Here is a 15,512-nt window from a genome sequence, read left to right on the forward strand (position 1 = left end):
TTAGTTTAAATACATGGGTAAATAATACAAGTTTGATAAGACAGTAAAGAGGGATGGCATTTGGTGACAACACCCCTATTTAATGCTTCCCATTCAAGTGAGAAGGGGTGAAGCTTGATTTTTTAATATGGTACCGAGGGATCATACTGTATATTTATGCTTTTAAGTAAAAGACTTGTTAAGCAATATTTTTAATTTGAAATCAACAAATCTCTATTTTATGGAGATTTATGCTAAGTTGAGAATGTTAGATCCTCAAAACTATAATTCTTTAATATATCTTGCATAGTGTTTTCCCTAAAATAGTATATTCATGTGGGGGCATTTCCATTAACTTGTTACATGGCCATAATAATAATAACTATATAATATACATAATATTTTGGAGAAATTATGACTATTACCCGAACTGTACCAAGGCTTGTGGTCTTTTATATATAATAGCTAATATTATATGTATGTATGTAGTATGTATGTATGTTTGTATTGTTTTATTAGGTATTTTAGTAAATCACAACTCATAAACCACCATTTTATTTTTGTAATTTTAAATATTTTTGAATTGCCAATTTCGGATTGATATGGATCGATGATCTATCGATTTGGTATTGAATTGGTGGGTAGATCATCCACTCCAACAGTCCATTTTTTAAAGGACTAATTCAGAAGAATGTAGTAGTGTTGGCACTAAGGACTATAGTAAAAAAAAACCATAACCTAATGGAGCAAAGGAAAAGTATTTCATACATCAAGGACCATAAACCTATAAACCCTCATTTATTATTGTAGAATTTTTTTAACATTATTCAAATCGTCGATTCCGGCTGATCCAGATTAATGATCAAAGGATTGGACTCATAATGGATGGAAGGATGATCCACTCCACCGATCAGTTTTTCTAAACACTAGTTCAAAATAATGTAGTAGTGCAAGGATAAAGGACTACAGTAAGAAATCATAATTCAATAGAGCAAAGGAAGAGTATTTCATAGGACCCAGTTCCACATAAACGTCCCCTTATGCATCAAATATCCATCTTAAAGATGGAAGTGGAGAAATGGTGGTTCACAAAAACCTAAAATGAATGATATTAAAAATATATGAGATTTTTTTTTTAATTTACTTTTCTCTTTTAATGTCCACCATAGGTGAGATTTCTAGTTCTAAATTTTTTTTATTCAAAATCTATCTTGGAAAAAGAATTGGCAAAGTATATAATGTGACTATTTATCTTTGATATAAGGTGTTCACAAGTGATCTTGATCATCGGATGTAAAATTGGGTCGCTGTATTTATTTAATTGACTAAGCTCAAAGTTCAAAAGAAATTATCTCGAACTTTGTGATGCACCCACGTTGTCAGATTTCACTTCAAATGGTTGTAAGTAATTGTGACCTTCCGGTACAAAAGGTAAATGGTTTCATTATATACAATCCCCAATTGTTTTTGGCACAAGGATAGTTTATATAGAGCCGAGGTTCTAAACAATCAAATTAGAGCAAACCTAAAAAATTTCACTAGATGAGGTTGTTTTGATGCCCAAATATCCTCAAATTGATCATCTCAACATCAAGATGCATAGACATAAGAAAAAAATGGATTTCAAGTTTCGAAATAGTACATTTTGTTGTAATGCATTTTTGGACCATCAATTTTCAAGATTTTCAATTGTTTATAGATCTGCTCGATCTACAATATTTTTGAAGCTTTAAATTAGAAAAATTACATAAATGTCTGTTTTAGTTTCCGTTATTATCAAAATACCAAATACTTTCAGTTATTACTGATATATCCGTTTTTTAGAATTCATAATAAATTTTTTACAAAAGATGAAACTACTCATTTTTAGTTTTTCAAAAACCAAAATCCGACCAATTTCAGTTTTTGAAAAACCGAAAAATGTTTTCTCTCTCTTGTGCGTATTCTCTCTACCTCTCTAAAGTCATAGTTATCTGATAAAATCAGAGGGGAACAACTAGCTTGAGCCCCTAAATTTAGAAAAAATCACAGGGATTATAAAATTAGAAGATTAGGAAAAATCTTGTGGTGTATTCTCTCTCTACCTCACTTGTGGCGTATTCTCTCCCTACCCCTTTGAAGTCATCAGATGATAATGAAAAGCTGATGATCCAGCCCATGATGCCCTACCTTCAAGAAGAGATCTTCGTCAATTTAAGCTCTTCGAGCTATGGGCATATCCAAAGTAGGCCCAATTCCTCTACGTGAAACCCAAAAAACAAGCTGGGTGAAGAGAGAGTTAAAAGAAAAAAACATTTTTACCAGTGTAATGTAGAGAGAATAAGAAGACTTACCCGAGAGAGAAAGACAATTTTGATTCTTCAAAAACCAAAAATTTTAAATGGTTGGTTATTAAAAAATCGTTTGATTTTGATGTTTGAAAAAGCAAAAATAAGTAGTTTTGTTTTTTTTTTTTTAATTATTATAAAATCTAAAAAACGGATATATCAATAATAACATAGAGTATTCGGTATTTTGATAATAACGAAAACTAAAAAAAATATTTACCTAATTTTCCCTTTAAAATTTATTTTAAGAGTGTCTTAAAGATTTCGAGCATTGAAACCATATTTGTCGACACCATTTGAAGGTGCGCTCCCAGCTCCATACAAAATGCACCCTTCATGTAAATAGGGGAGTGAGCAGGGTCATCGGAACCTTCCCTTGGTGTAAAAGTAAAACTGCAACGCGTTGGGTCATCACCTTCCACTTCATCGATGGTGATTCAGGGAGTAGGACCCACCAGTTGGCGTCTTGTCTAGTTCGAGTGGGTCGCACCCTAATCCAACAACGAAGAAAAATAGATTGAATAACTAGAAATCTTATTTGTCATCTGCAAATTTCCCGAGGAAGATTGAACCATGCTGCCTGTGATTTTACGATCAGAAAAACTCTGAAATAAATAAATAGTGGTTTCCTTCCATGGCAGAGTGCCGGCCATCGGATCACCTGTAACTCAGAGGACCCTCTTCACTCACATTTGAAGCAAGTTTTCGTTTAGAATTAACAAAAGGTCAGTTCCAAACTGGGAAACGTCAACAATTTATGGGTTTTATTTATTTTCTCTTATTTTCAGCTTCTTTTGGATTGTTCTGTGTGTTTTTCTGATTGGTTATTCCGAACACAATCCGTGGCAGAAATGGGGAAGGTTGTTTTGTGGTTAGAAATAGTCGTTCTGGCCTCTTTTTTTGGAGTGTTAATCTCAGAGAATTTCTTCGAGCCTTTCAATGTGACCTACGATCACAGGGCTCTCATAATTAATGGGAAGCGTAGGATGCTAGTATCAGCTGGATTACATTATCCTCGAGCAACACCTGAGGTACAATTATGCTTTGATGCTTGTTTATCCCAGCTAAATTTAATAGATTTTTTTTTAATATCTGTTCTCTTCTGATTTTGTGTCCTCTTGACCTTATTTGGACATTCTTTTTTTTCTGTACTTAAAACCTTATTTTTATTTTTTTGGCATATGGATTGGTTGAATTTGATGGTCTCTGATTGATTAGTTGGGTGATTTTGTTATGGAAATTTCAGATAATCCATATAATAATATTAAAACACTCAAAGAGGCAAAAGGAAGACTTGTGTACAATGACACCATTCACACACATACAACATGACGGTAACTTACATAGCAGGCAGGCGAAACAAACTTGCATGGTAAGATAGTGTACAAAGTGTAAAGCATAACCTCACCGTCTATAGTATTATATAATACACCCACTATATATGATACCATCTTGTGCACTACTACATAAGAAATGATGCACTATAAATAAGACAAGATCTGTCAATGGGATAGTCATATCGAGCCTGGGTCGTCACCTTAGTGAAAATATGAAGCTTAAGTTGTGAGGTAACATGTGGGAGTGTGAACTCTCCAACAAAAGTTTTTAACCAATATAATTGCAATCAACCTCTATGTGCTTTGTGCGCTTGGATTAGAGGCAATACGAACGACGCTCATATTATCATCATATAAAAGAATGGGAGAAGGAGGACAAATATTCAAGTTGCATAAAAGACCTCTCAACCAAGTGATGTCGCTGCAAGCTGATGAGATAGCCCTGTAGTCGACTTTTGTGGAGGTTTTGAAACAATGTATTATTTGTTACATTTTCATGATATGAAGGTGTCTCCGAGAATACACACTAATCAATGGTTGAGTGTTGAGTATTTGGTCACCCTACCTAATCGGTGTCGACATGGGCTCGTAGTTGAAGAGAAGAATTGGAAGAGAAACAATCCTCTATGACATGTACCTTTCAAAAATGGAATGATAGAATGGACAACTGAGAGGTGGATACAAAGAGCACATGCAACAAATTGGCTAATTATCTTCACTGCATGTGATATATTAGGACGAGTCATAGTGAGGCGGAGTTTGCTGCTGAGAATTTGCATGTAAATAGTGGGGTTTGGAATTTTGTCCCTATCATCTACATTCACCTCCATTGGTGCATCTACCTGTTTATCATTAGTCAGATTGGCCAACTTGATCAAATCTTTGGTGTATTGTCTTTGATGATCTGTACATCCATTAGAGGAGCAATGAATCTCTAAGCCAAGAAAGTGAGTTAGTCGATCTAAATCTTTCATCTTGAATGAGATACTAAGAAGCTCTTTCAAGCATTGTATATTGGCATGGTTGTCACCTGTGATAAGGATACCGTCAATATATAAGAGAAGAATTGTTATCCTTGAGGTAAAATGGTGGGTAAATAGCGAAATGGGGTAAATTGGTGGGTAAATAGAAAATAGTCGTGAGAGCTTTGTATAAATCCGACATCCATAATGACTTGTCAAAATTCGGCCAAACCATGCTCTTAGAGCTTTTTTCATTCCATACAAGGATTTTTTCAGACAACAAATCATAGACTTGTCATGGTTACACCTAGGGGGAATGCACATATACACGATCTCTTAGAATATCCATAAAAAATGTATTTTTCACATCCATGTGAGAGATAATCGAGTGGCGAATAATCGAGAGGGCAATTACTTTATGCACCGTGATCATTATACCTATCAGATAAAATGTTTCTTCATAGTCTATGTCATACTCGTGCTTGTAGCCTTGAGCAACTAGCTGTGCTTTATATTGCTCAATCCCTCTATTAAATCTAAACTTCATAGAGAAAATCCATTTACTTCTAACAATACAAGTGTTAGCAGGGCAAGGAGCAAGATCCTATGCATCATTCTCCAACAAGGCATTTATTTTTGCATCCATGGCCTCCTTCCAATATGGTATGTTATAGGCTTGTTGATAGGCGGAAGGAATATCAACTGAGTCAATGGAGGTAAGCAATGATCTAGGAAGTAAACAAATATATAGATGGTTAGTAGGAATATCAAATATATTAAGACAAGTAAACAAAGATCTAGGGTGTGATGGAAAACTAAAGTCATCAAGAGAAGAATCATATTGGTTGCGAGGATGAGATGTAATTGTGGAGCTTTCAGCAGAAGCAAGGTTGGGAAGAGAAGGAAGGGGGAAGAGAATCACTTAAACGTAAGGCGCAAGTGAAGGAGGCATGGATTGGTTATGTTTTCTCTGTTGTTGATGCACCAAAAGCTATGGTGGTTTATCAGTGTTACTGGAAGAAACATTATGTGAATATGAAAAATCAGGAGAGATACAAAAATTAGAATTCTAGTAAGAAAGGAGCAAAAGAGCCTGTGGATTCAGCGACAAAAGATAATAGAAGAGGCTCTCTAAAAAGACGGCATGGCGAGACCATAGTTAGCAAGTCTCTGATTAAAACATAATTTTTTTTCAAAAAATCTTTGATTTTTTGAAATCCGTTAACAACTTCGAGTTTTTCAAAATATCTTCTAAAATCGAGTTCTTTTAATGGAACCCATATAAATCTATATTTTGGAATTTTCCAAAATAATTTTTCGAAAAAAATTCTTCTTATAAATTTGTCTCCATTGATTTAATATCTTTGAATTTTTTTTTAGAGATAAGGACATTAAAAGTGGAAGTAAATTAAGAATCTTGGTTTTAAAAAAAATGCTATAAAATTTTTTTGCCAATATGTTTCTTTAAAAAAAGTGTATTAAAAAAATATATTCAATCAATATATCCCCCTGAAAAGTAATCTATCAATACAATCATATATATCAAAATGATAGGTAGAATTAGAGGAAGAATAACCCAATGAGAAATCTTTTTTTTTTTTCCCTCTAAACCCAGAGCATCATTTTATAGAGGGCCATTATACAGAGATTCAGTGACAACTAAATATTTAGGTAGCTTGGAATTTAGGGTGAGATACAATTATTAATAGATTTTCTTAAGCATTTTGTTGCTTTCTTTTTGCGTACGTAAGTTTGATTAATTTCACCTTTTTAAGTCTTTTTATTCCATTGTTGTATACATCATAGCATTTTGGATGGTCTACTATTTTACATTTTTTGTTTGTGTTTTAGTTAGTGGCAATCCTATATTGAGGGTTTTATTGTTTTTTTTCTTTGCACTATAATCTCATACCTTGGGTTATAGTTCTTGTTATTTGTTGATGTAATTCTTGTGTTTAAAATTGTTCCTTTTTCATTGTATTGTTTTATGACAACAAAGTAACCATTGTTGTATTATTGAAAGTTTGGATAAAAATTTGTCAAGTGGTACTCCATGATACTAGATAAAGACATAAAATCATTGTTCAATGGCTTTAATGTATCGATGCAATAATTGCAAATCTTCATTATCATAATCCAAGCTTTATCCCAACTGTTTGGCTATACGAATCTTGTTACGTCATTCCGCTCTATGAAGGGCCGTAGCCTTAGTTAGACCATAATTTACCATAGCCCTTCTGCTTCTTCCATCCATGTCCTTTTGGGCCTTCCTTTACCCTATTGGAGTCTTCCACTTGAAGCACATCGTTCCTTCTAATTGGTGTTGTTCTAGATGATGCTGTATGTGGCTAGACCACTAAATACTTATCATCATCTTATTACCTATTGGAGCTACCCTTGAATTCTCTTTGATTATATATTCCGTGCTTTATCCTTTTTAATCTTGCACTTATCCATCTCAACATCTTCATCTCATCTACGCTCATTCTGTAGATATGTTGTTTCTTGACTGTCGAACATTCCGTCCCATAGATTATGGTGTTTTTACAGTCGTCCTATTGAACTTCCCATTCAGTTTCATTAGTATGCAACAATCACATTAGATGTCAAAGTTCGGAAGCACATTTCTACTTCATCCACTCAGCTCTAATTGTATGTGCGATATCTTTATCAATCTCTCAATTTTTATGGATTATCGACCCAATGAATTGAAAATAATCTTTCGTGTAATTCTTGGCCATCAATCTTAATTAATTCCTCATTCTACTACTATGACTAGACTTGCATTCCATTTATTTTCATGATATTTTATTATATCTTCTATACACATCCAATTTTTCCACTATGTTCTTTTGAGCCAAATCCAAAATATTCACGATTCTCCAACTTACCTAATTTTTAGTGATCTGTATTGGTGACCTGATTTTTTGCCTCCAATATTTTGGAACAAAACCGATATATTACCAATGTTATGGTTTGCCTATATATTGATATTGTCCGACCTGCTAGCTATGGATCAAGTTAGCAGTTAACTTTGAAACTAAGTGAACGTTGGTAAATGAAGGGTGCACCATGGGGGACACAAAGTGAGAGATTATCAATACTAATAATTTATAGTGTGTCCCATTAGTTGTGAAGAATCTAACTATTACCTAGGTATGGTAGACTTGTGTGCACTTTGGTCATGTGTTTAGAGACTAAAGGGGATTCATAGTAGGGGATAGTTGATAGTCCTTACTAGCCAAGCCCATGACAGAGAATGCAGAAGAATAACTGTATACACAAAGTTTAATACCAATTGTTGAATATTATTTGATTTTTGTTTTGAGGTATAAACAATGTTTGATGGAGTGACCTCTAATCTTGTATCCACCATCAATCTCTGAGATGTATCATTGGCAGCCTGCTATACCATAAAAGTAGGTTTCCTCGGATCTGACGAGTGGTTGCTTCACTAAAGTGGCTATGCCATTTTGTTATACTGTGTCCAAGGCATTTGCAATAAACACAATTTTTTCTGCTTACAATGGATGAGATATGACAATATTCTATACATTCATAACGTTGCAGTGAAGATTGGTTCTTTTGTGATGGCTTCTATCTAGTGCATTGGGCCACAAAGACTAATTCTATTCCCTTTTCCTTAGTTGGTGACTATTGTTGTAATTCGTATCTCCTCACAGAGTAACTCATTGGGAATCACATCCATGTTGGGTGTGTTTTGTGATTCAATTTATTGATTTGAATGACTCATATTCTAGGCGTAATTTCATCACCCCCTTCGTCATTTATGTCCTTTAAACTTTTAATTCAGCAAGATGTAGCATTTTGTTTTTTTTGAGTAAGTAATGATAGCCTTCATACTTACATATTCATATTCTATCCACAAGTTCATAAAACCAACATAATATTCTTGGATATTCTCCTCCCCTTGTTTGAAGGTAAACATATCATACTCAACTTGGAATTACCTTATTTACCCAAAAAACTTGGAATTGCCTCACAATTGCTGATAAACCTATTCCAGATATTCCCACATTTCATTTGAAATGGGTGACCCTCGCATTGGCCTTCGGATTCTTGTATTATCAAAGCAGTGTTTTAAAAATCGACGAGTCGCAACGGACTCGCCCGAGTCGACACGGGAATCGTTCACCCCGTATCGATGCTGGTGAAAAACGTTAAATCGCTCGGTTCTAAAGATGAACCGGCGATTCTGCAGAGTACTACGTCATGAACCGGCGATTCTGTAGAGTACTACGTCACTAGTAGCGAGTTGGCGAGTTGGGCGGCGGCGAAACACCGGTCAGGATTTGCACGTGACGTACCTCACAACACACAACACGTGGTAGATTTGGGCGGAGGAGACTCTCACGCGTGGCAATTTGGGTGGCGAAACTCTCACACGGACCTTGCAGGACAAACACGCTTTTGAATCAACTTACGCGCATTTTATATGGCTCTTTCATCCCACATCCCTTCGATGTGGGACTATTCTCGTACCCCAATCCAGCATTAAGTTAAAGAGAGAGAAAGAGACAAAAGCAGAGAGAGAGCAAAATGAGAGAGATGCAAGGAAAACCCTAATCAATTAGAAGGAAGCAGTAATGGTGGCATCCACAGGCGACGTGTGGAGATCGCTTGTCAGGCAATGGCGGATTCATGTTACAAATTGCGGATCTTTAAGGCTTAGTAGAGAGGCCTCCTTTCCTCTTTATGAGAGGGCTGAGCTAACTAACTCAGATCTGATCTCAAGATTCTAATTTCTGTGTAAACTAACTCAAATCTGATCTCAAGGTACTAATTTCTCTATAAATTTCTCTTTTTTGGATAATTTTAGTGTCGATCTGTTATGTATTTGACTTGCATTGTTTAGATGGATGCCTTCTCCGTCTCTGAGTTGGTACATTATTGAAAGTTAGGCTTTATATTTCATTTTACTTGGTGACCTTTTTCTTTAATTTTTTTTTTCTTTTTTCTCTTTTACGAGGGGTTTTAGGTTTCCTGAGTTGCTTTAGGAGTCAGGTTTTGTTTCTTCTTGAAAATTAAGTGGGCACTAGATTTTTGGATCCATTTATGAGCACAATATATTTTTTTGCCATGTTGATTTTTGCATTTTTTTATGGGTTTTTGGTTGAACTTGAATTTTTGCAAGAAGTTAATGGTGTCAATTGTTGGTAGAATATGACATTATTATGTTATTCTTCTTAAATGCTTGTTCAAATTTTTTTTTTTGGAATTCTTTTGCTTCTCCTTTGGTTTATTTTCCATTGCTCAACAGACGAAGTCCATTAATATTTTGGGATATTCATCATTTGGTGAGAGTTTTTGGGTCTCTCTCACTTTCGTTCTGTGATTCACATGTAGGTGTAAGTCCATTAATATTTTTGGATATTCATCATTTTGTGAGAGTGTTTGGGTCTCTCTCACTCTCTTTCTGTGATTCACATGTAGGTGTAAAGTGCAACACAAGAGCGTCCATAGTGTTCGTCAGTCCTATAATGCTATGTGCTAAGGGAAAAAAATTAAATTTACCGGGTATCAATTTTCTATGGTGCAATATCTTTGATTTTCCATTTTCTCTGTTTGTTGAGTGACTCCAGTTGTGCTGATCTTTTGTTGAAGTAACTCGGATATTTAAGCTAACGTTTCCCTCTTTTTCTTTCCTTTTATCTAGTTTCTTGGATGTGGTATATTTTGAATATGTTTTTTTGCATACAGGAAAAGAACATCTCAATATTTGCATATTGATGAAAAAAATGAAAGTTAATAATGTAGTACCTCCATTTCTTATTAGATTCCTAAAAAACAACATTTATAATGAATTTTAATTATTTTTTTGGATTTTTTGTAAGGCTTAATTCGACCGATTCGGCCAATTACCGATCTGGATCGTCGATTCACTGATCCGGATAGATTTTTGAGATGCCTGATCCGGGGCACCGATCTGTTTTTTAAACCACTGCTCAAAACTATGCACACAACGATCTTAACGCTGTTTACCTGCCATTGTTGTGTTTCTTTGGAGTTGGATGGAGCAGGTTGTGATTCGATTCCATCAACATTACCCCCATAAACCCTTTTCTTATACAAAAAACCGAAAATGAAAACGTCAACCGAGATAGTTTTTCCTATCAACTTTTGCAGCCAACACCTCACACTTCTCAGAAGCTATGTCCAATCTATGTGAGAACCCTTAATGGGATCAAGACTTAGATTGAATCAAAAGAAAACCCAAAAGAGATATGATATCAAACCTTGATGAAAAGACTTGATTTGAGATTCAAAACTCAGATTTGGAAATTATCAGCCAAATTTTTTTATGGATTGCCAGAAATCAACCCACAAGAGGTCAGATCTGAGACTTTATGAAGAGATAAACCAGAAATTTGCCAACAAGAGATCCCTTAAAGACTACTAGAAAATCACCTTGTTTCTGTGGTGGTTTTGGCAAGGAGAGGGATTGTGGTTCGGGTAGAGAATCTGATCTCTCAAAACCTTCGTTCTGATACCATGTAAGACACTCAAAGAGGCAAAAGGAAAACTTGTGTCCATTTACTATTCACAACATTTGTATATACAACATGAGGGTAACTTGCATAGCAAAGTAGGCTACATAAACTTGCATAGCAATATAGGGTACAAAGTGTAACATAACCTCACCTTCTATGCTATTACATATTGCACCTACTATATATGATATGATGTGCTACACTGTCTATAAAAGATTTGATACACTATAAATAATAAAAGATCTTCAACATTCTCTACAGTTGTTTTTTCTGATGCAATCTAATGTTTTCATACGTTGGGTTTAAAACAATCTATCATTTGATTACGTGTTTATGATTTCTCCATTTTGCATAGTTTGTGGATGGATTGATCAATGTTCATTATAAAAAATCTACAGTTCGCCTTTTATTTTCCCTTTTTTGACATGTTGAGAGGTATATATTGTAGGTAGGACTGAGACCCGCAATGCCACTTTGTGACTCTGCCACCTCGACCACCCAGGCCTTGGGCACATTCCTAGGATGTTGGTAGTAGGGAATACAGTTTTGTTTACGTGGTAATGGGATACATGTCAAAGATAATCTATCAAGTCAAATAAAATAAAATAAAATAAAAAAGATGGTAATAAAAGAGCACTGGTAAGTGATGAATACACCCTTACTTCATCTTATTAGGCATTGAATTGAGTGATTTATGCAAACATAATTTTTTTGAAATGAATACTCATTAGTTGACAACGGGATGCCTTTTCAGAGGATAGTCGTGAGAACAAACAGCAGGAGTGAGTCTTTGTAGTTCAAACTTATGGGATTGATCCAGTAGAGAGTCATTGGCATGGAGGGCACATATTGGAGAAAACAAAGTTAAATAATAATCCAAAACCTTTATTCTGCACAGAGTGAAAAGATCTGATAGTTCTTTTGCTTAGTGTACAACCTTTACAAGCCTTCGTATGACTATCATCAAGAAAAAGGGGCCTGAATCAACCTTTGCATTTGTAATTGGGAGGATAATTCATTTTCCTCAAAGATTGTTTGTGCTGATTTTTTTCCAGAAGATTCATGGGCTTGCTGCCTATTCTAGTTTTGTTTTTAAGATATCGAGTCAAGATCCTCTATTCCATCTATCTAGCGTCATTATTCTGTCTTCGGGATAAGGTGGCATTGTGAAACTGATCTATATGTATCATGGAATCCTGGAACTGCTATTTTAGGGCCAGGTTCCCACTTAAGTACAAGAATTGTGAAGCTACGTCCTGTCCTTTTTTTCTGTGACTGGTCAATTACTTTATTCTCTTCTTTGCCTTTAGAACAATTTTTTGTTGTTTCTATTACTAGATATTCTTTGGACTAACAGAATCAAGTATTACACTTCTGTTTTTGTTAAGTATGGTATTTGCATTCAAGTTGATCATTCTTCTGTTTTTTACTTTATTTTCTCGATAATAAGCATGTGGTCACTTTTTCTACATCGTATCTTACACTTCCCAATAAACCAGATGTGGCCAAATTTGATTGCCAAGAGCAAAGAAGGTGGGGCAGATGTGATTCAGACTTACACATTTTGGAATGGGCATGAGCCAATCAAAGGGCAGGTATAATGTAATTTAGGCAGTGGAGTTATTGATCGCAAATATTATGCTTTGTATGGTGAGTTTGAGAATTTTGAGGAGATTTACCTTCTTATTGAAGGGTATTTGCAATGATTTTTGTGTAGTTCAATTTCAAAGGAAGATATAATCTTGTCAAGTTTGTGAAGCTGGTTGGATCAAAAGGACTTTATCTTCATCTTCGTATAGGTCCATATGTCTGTGCTGAGTGGAATTTCGGGTCTCTCTCTCTCTCTCTCTCTCTCAATCGTGAGCCTTTAGATTCTTTACATCCTTCTTATACAACATCCAGGATGTCTAAATGCTTTGGAGTTGATGTACTATGTGGTAGTTTAGTAGTTCTGTTCATTTCTACATGTGTTATGTGATGTTTTTCTTTTCCTGTAGCACATATCTTTTCTTATATATGCTAGCTTGTTCCCTGACTGGGGAAGTTCACGTTAAATACTTTCATTACTCAATTTCTAGTGTAATGTGAACATTGTTGTTGAATGGTTCTTTAAGGAATTCTACGGCTTTCTTTTGAAACTTTGCATTCATTGCTTATGCATATGAAATATTTTTTATCAATGATCTGCTGAAATTTGCAAATTTTTTTGTTGTGGCGGGCTACTGGACTATTTAGAGTCCACTAGTTTTTGGCATTCTGCTGGCTGTGTGATGTATTCTGTGCCTTCAAAAGTATAGTTTTACATCCAAATTGTGGTAGTTCATTGGAAATTTGGACTGTATATCACATATCCATCATTGTGTAAAAGTCTTTTAATTCAATGTTGATTTTAATCCTCCAAAAGTACTGATTTTTGATTCACATGTGTGACATCCGAATTATTGTATCATGTGATAGGGAAGGTTTGTCCCCATATTCTTAATAGCAAAACACTTTGAATTAAAACATATCATATTTAAGCGATGTTTAAAACAGCGTTTACAACTCGAACCAGCCTGAGTCACTTGAATTGGCAGCCCGCCAGTCTGGATGACCCCAACTCGGATGACCCAAGTGTGACTGATTCTTGCTGAGTCTGATCAATTGTTACTGAGTTTGTCCAAATCTTTAAATAAAGAAGAAGAAAAAACACTGATTTCTTGATGTGGTACAAAGTCTAGGAACACTCTGAATTAACCAAAAACAACAATACAACTTGGTGCCTTAACACAAAACTCTTAGTCATACAAAGCGAATACGCAATAACAGTCCTTTAACACAATGATAAAAACATCTTAGACTTTACATACCACTGAAAATCAACTCTAGAACAGACCCCTTATGGGGCAAATTACATGCTACTCACACCAACTCGAAATTGAAACACTTATTTACACACAATGGAAGTGCACCTTCATATAATCAAATTAACATGAACTGAACTGCCCCAATAGTAACAACAGAGAATGATAACAAAACAGAGGTATTAGACTGCCAAAAATACTTGGGAGGCCAATGGTTCGAACCGCTTGTGCCCGGTCCACGATCAGGGCTTTTGAGGACTTAATCTTGTCCCAAAGATGAGTGCACGAGTGGTTTATATGACTCAAGGGTATCTATCCAATTTGGGAAGCTTAAACACTTTAAAAAATACTTCTTATGGTCTATAATCAATAACAAAATCAACCCACAACAATTTGCAAATGGAACTAGGAAGATCTGAAATTTGAGCAAGATAGAGCAAAACTATGTATCTCTGGAATTTGAAAGTTAAGGATAAGAAATGCACTAAAAAAATTCGGTTAGAGAAAATCAAAGGTAAACTATGCTTAATCAAATGATCACCAAGGTATGAAGCTTGTAATCTAATGGATGACTTCCCTATATAAGGCTTTCACAAAGATCACATGAAGCAAGGATACAAGGTTTGCAAAGCTACTGGAACAAAGAATTTACTGTAAAGTTTGAAGTGAAAGAAGATGAAGAACAATAGAGAAGATCTTGATGGAAGGTTACCTTGATGATTACTTAACATGAACTTGATATCATATAGTGAAGGATGACCTTAAAACTCCAAATATGATGAATGGAATGCTATGAAACAAGTTCTACAATGGCTGGTGCATGGAGCTCATGGAAGTTCTTGCGCTCTCTCTAGATTCCTTTTGCTTATAAAATTCGTTTTTCAAAAGATTGGGTTAAGTTTGGACCAAAAGATTGTATTTATATGAAGTGTTTGAGTGAGATTAGATCTCAACTCTTGATGGACATCATCAATGGCACATGAGAGGTCAATTATCCCTAGCCACTCATCCCCATTCACCACCAAGATGAAATGATGAGATTTGCCACTATTATCACCCACTAAAACCCTAGGTCAAAGCCACATTTACCTTATTGTCCTCAGCCCTATACTTTTATTCTAAACATGTCCAAGTGTGCTTACAAAAATGCCTTCAATATTTCTTTAATTCAAGAGTGCGGAGAATGTCTAAGGGTAAGGGGCAAAACAGTAAATGACATTATGGCATGGGAAAGGGAAAAAGGTGGGTTATGACACCACCAATGAGATCATCTCAAGCCACACCCTTCACATGCACTCTTACACCTTCACATGGGTCACACCAATGAGGTTCATCCACATGAAACATTCACATGCATTGACACCTATGTGGATATTAATTTCAACAATAATTTTTATGTCAAAAATTCCCTTGGCTTCACACAAGCCAAAGGTGTCACATGTGTGAGAAATACCCATGTGATTACAATGTGTCTTTAAGTTATACGGTTATAATATAATGTTTGAAATCAATTTAAATAAATAAGTAACAAGAGGGGGGGGTCTATGCCCAA

At 35.2% G+C, this 15,512-nt stretch overlaps 1 protein-coding gene across 2 annotated transcripts in view; it reads left to right on the plus strand.

Moving 5' to 3' along the window:
- Positions 1-2,660: 2,660 nt before the first annotated feature.
- BGAL9 (beta galactosidase 9) overlaps positions 2,661-15,512 on the plus strand; it is an 87,442-nt gene continuing 74,590 nt past the window's right edge. For both annotated transcript variants that reach the window (XR_016058167.1, XM_011622041.3), the window contains exons 1-4: positions 2,661-3,031; positions 3,156-3,337; positions 12,617-12,712; positions 12,835-12,947. Coding sequence is in view for 1 of the 2 variants with exons in the window: in XM_011622041.3 (XP_011620343.1) it covers positions 3,158-3,337; positions 12,617-12,712; positions 12,835-12,947 (389 nt within the window). In the remaining variant the exon portion in view is untranslated. The remainder of the gene's footprint in view (positions 3,032-3,155; positions 3,338-12,616; positions 12,713-12,834; positions 12,948-15,512) is intronic.

The sequence above is a fragment of the Amborella trichopoda genome, chromosome 6, assembly GCF_054954075.1.
Source record: "Amborella trichopoda isolate Santa Cruz 75 chromosome 6, AtrichopodaSantaCruz75HAP2 v2.0, whole genome shotgun sequence".
In the NCBI taxonomy this organism is placed as follows: domain Eukaryota; kingdom Viridiplantae; phylum Streptophyta; class Magnoliopsida; order Amborellales; family Amborellaceae; genus Amborella; species Amborella trichopoda.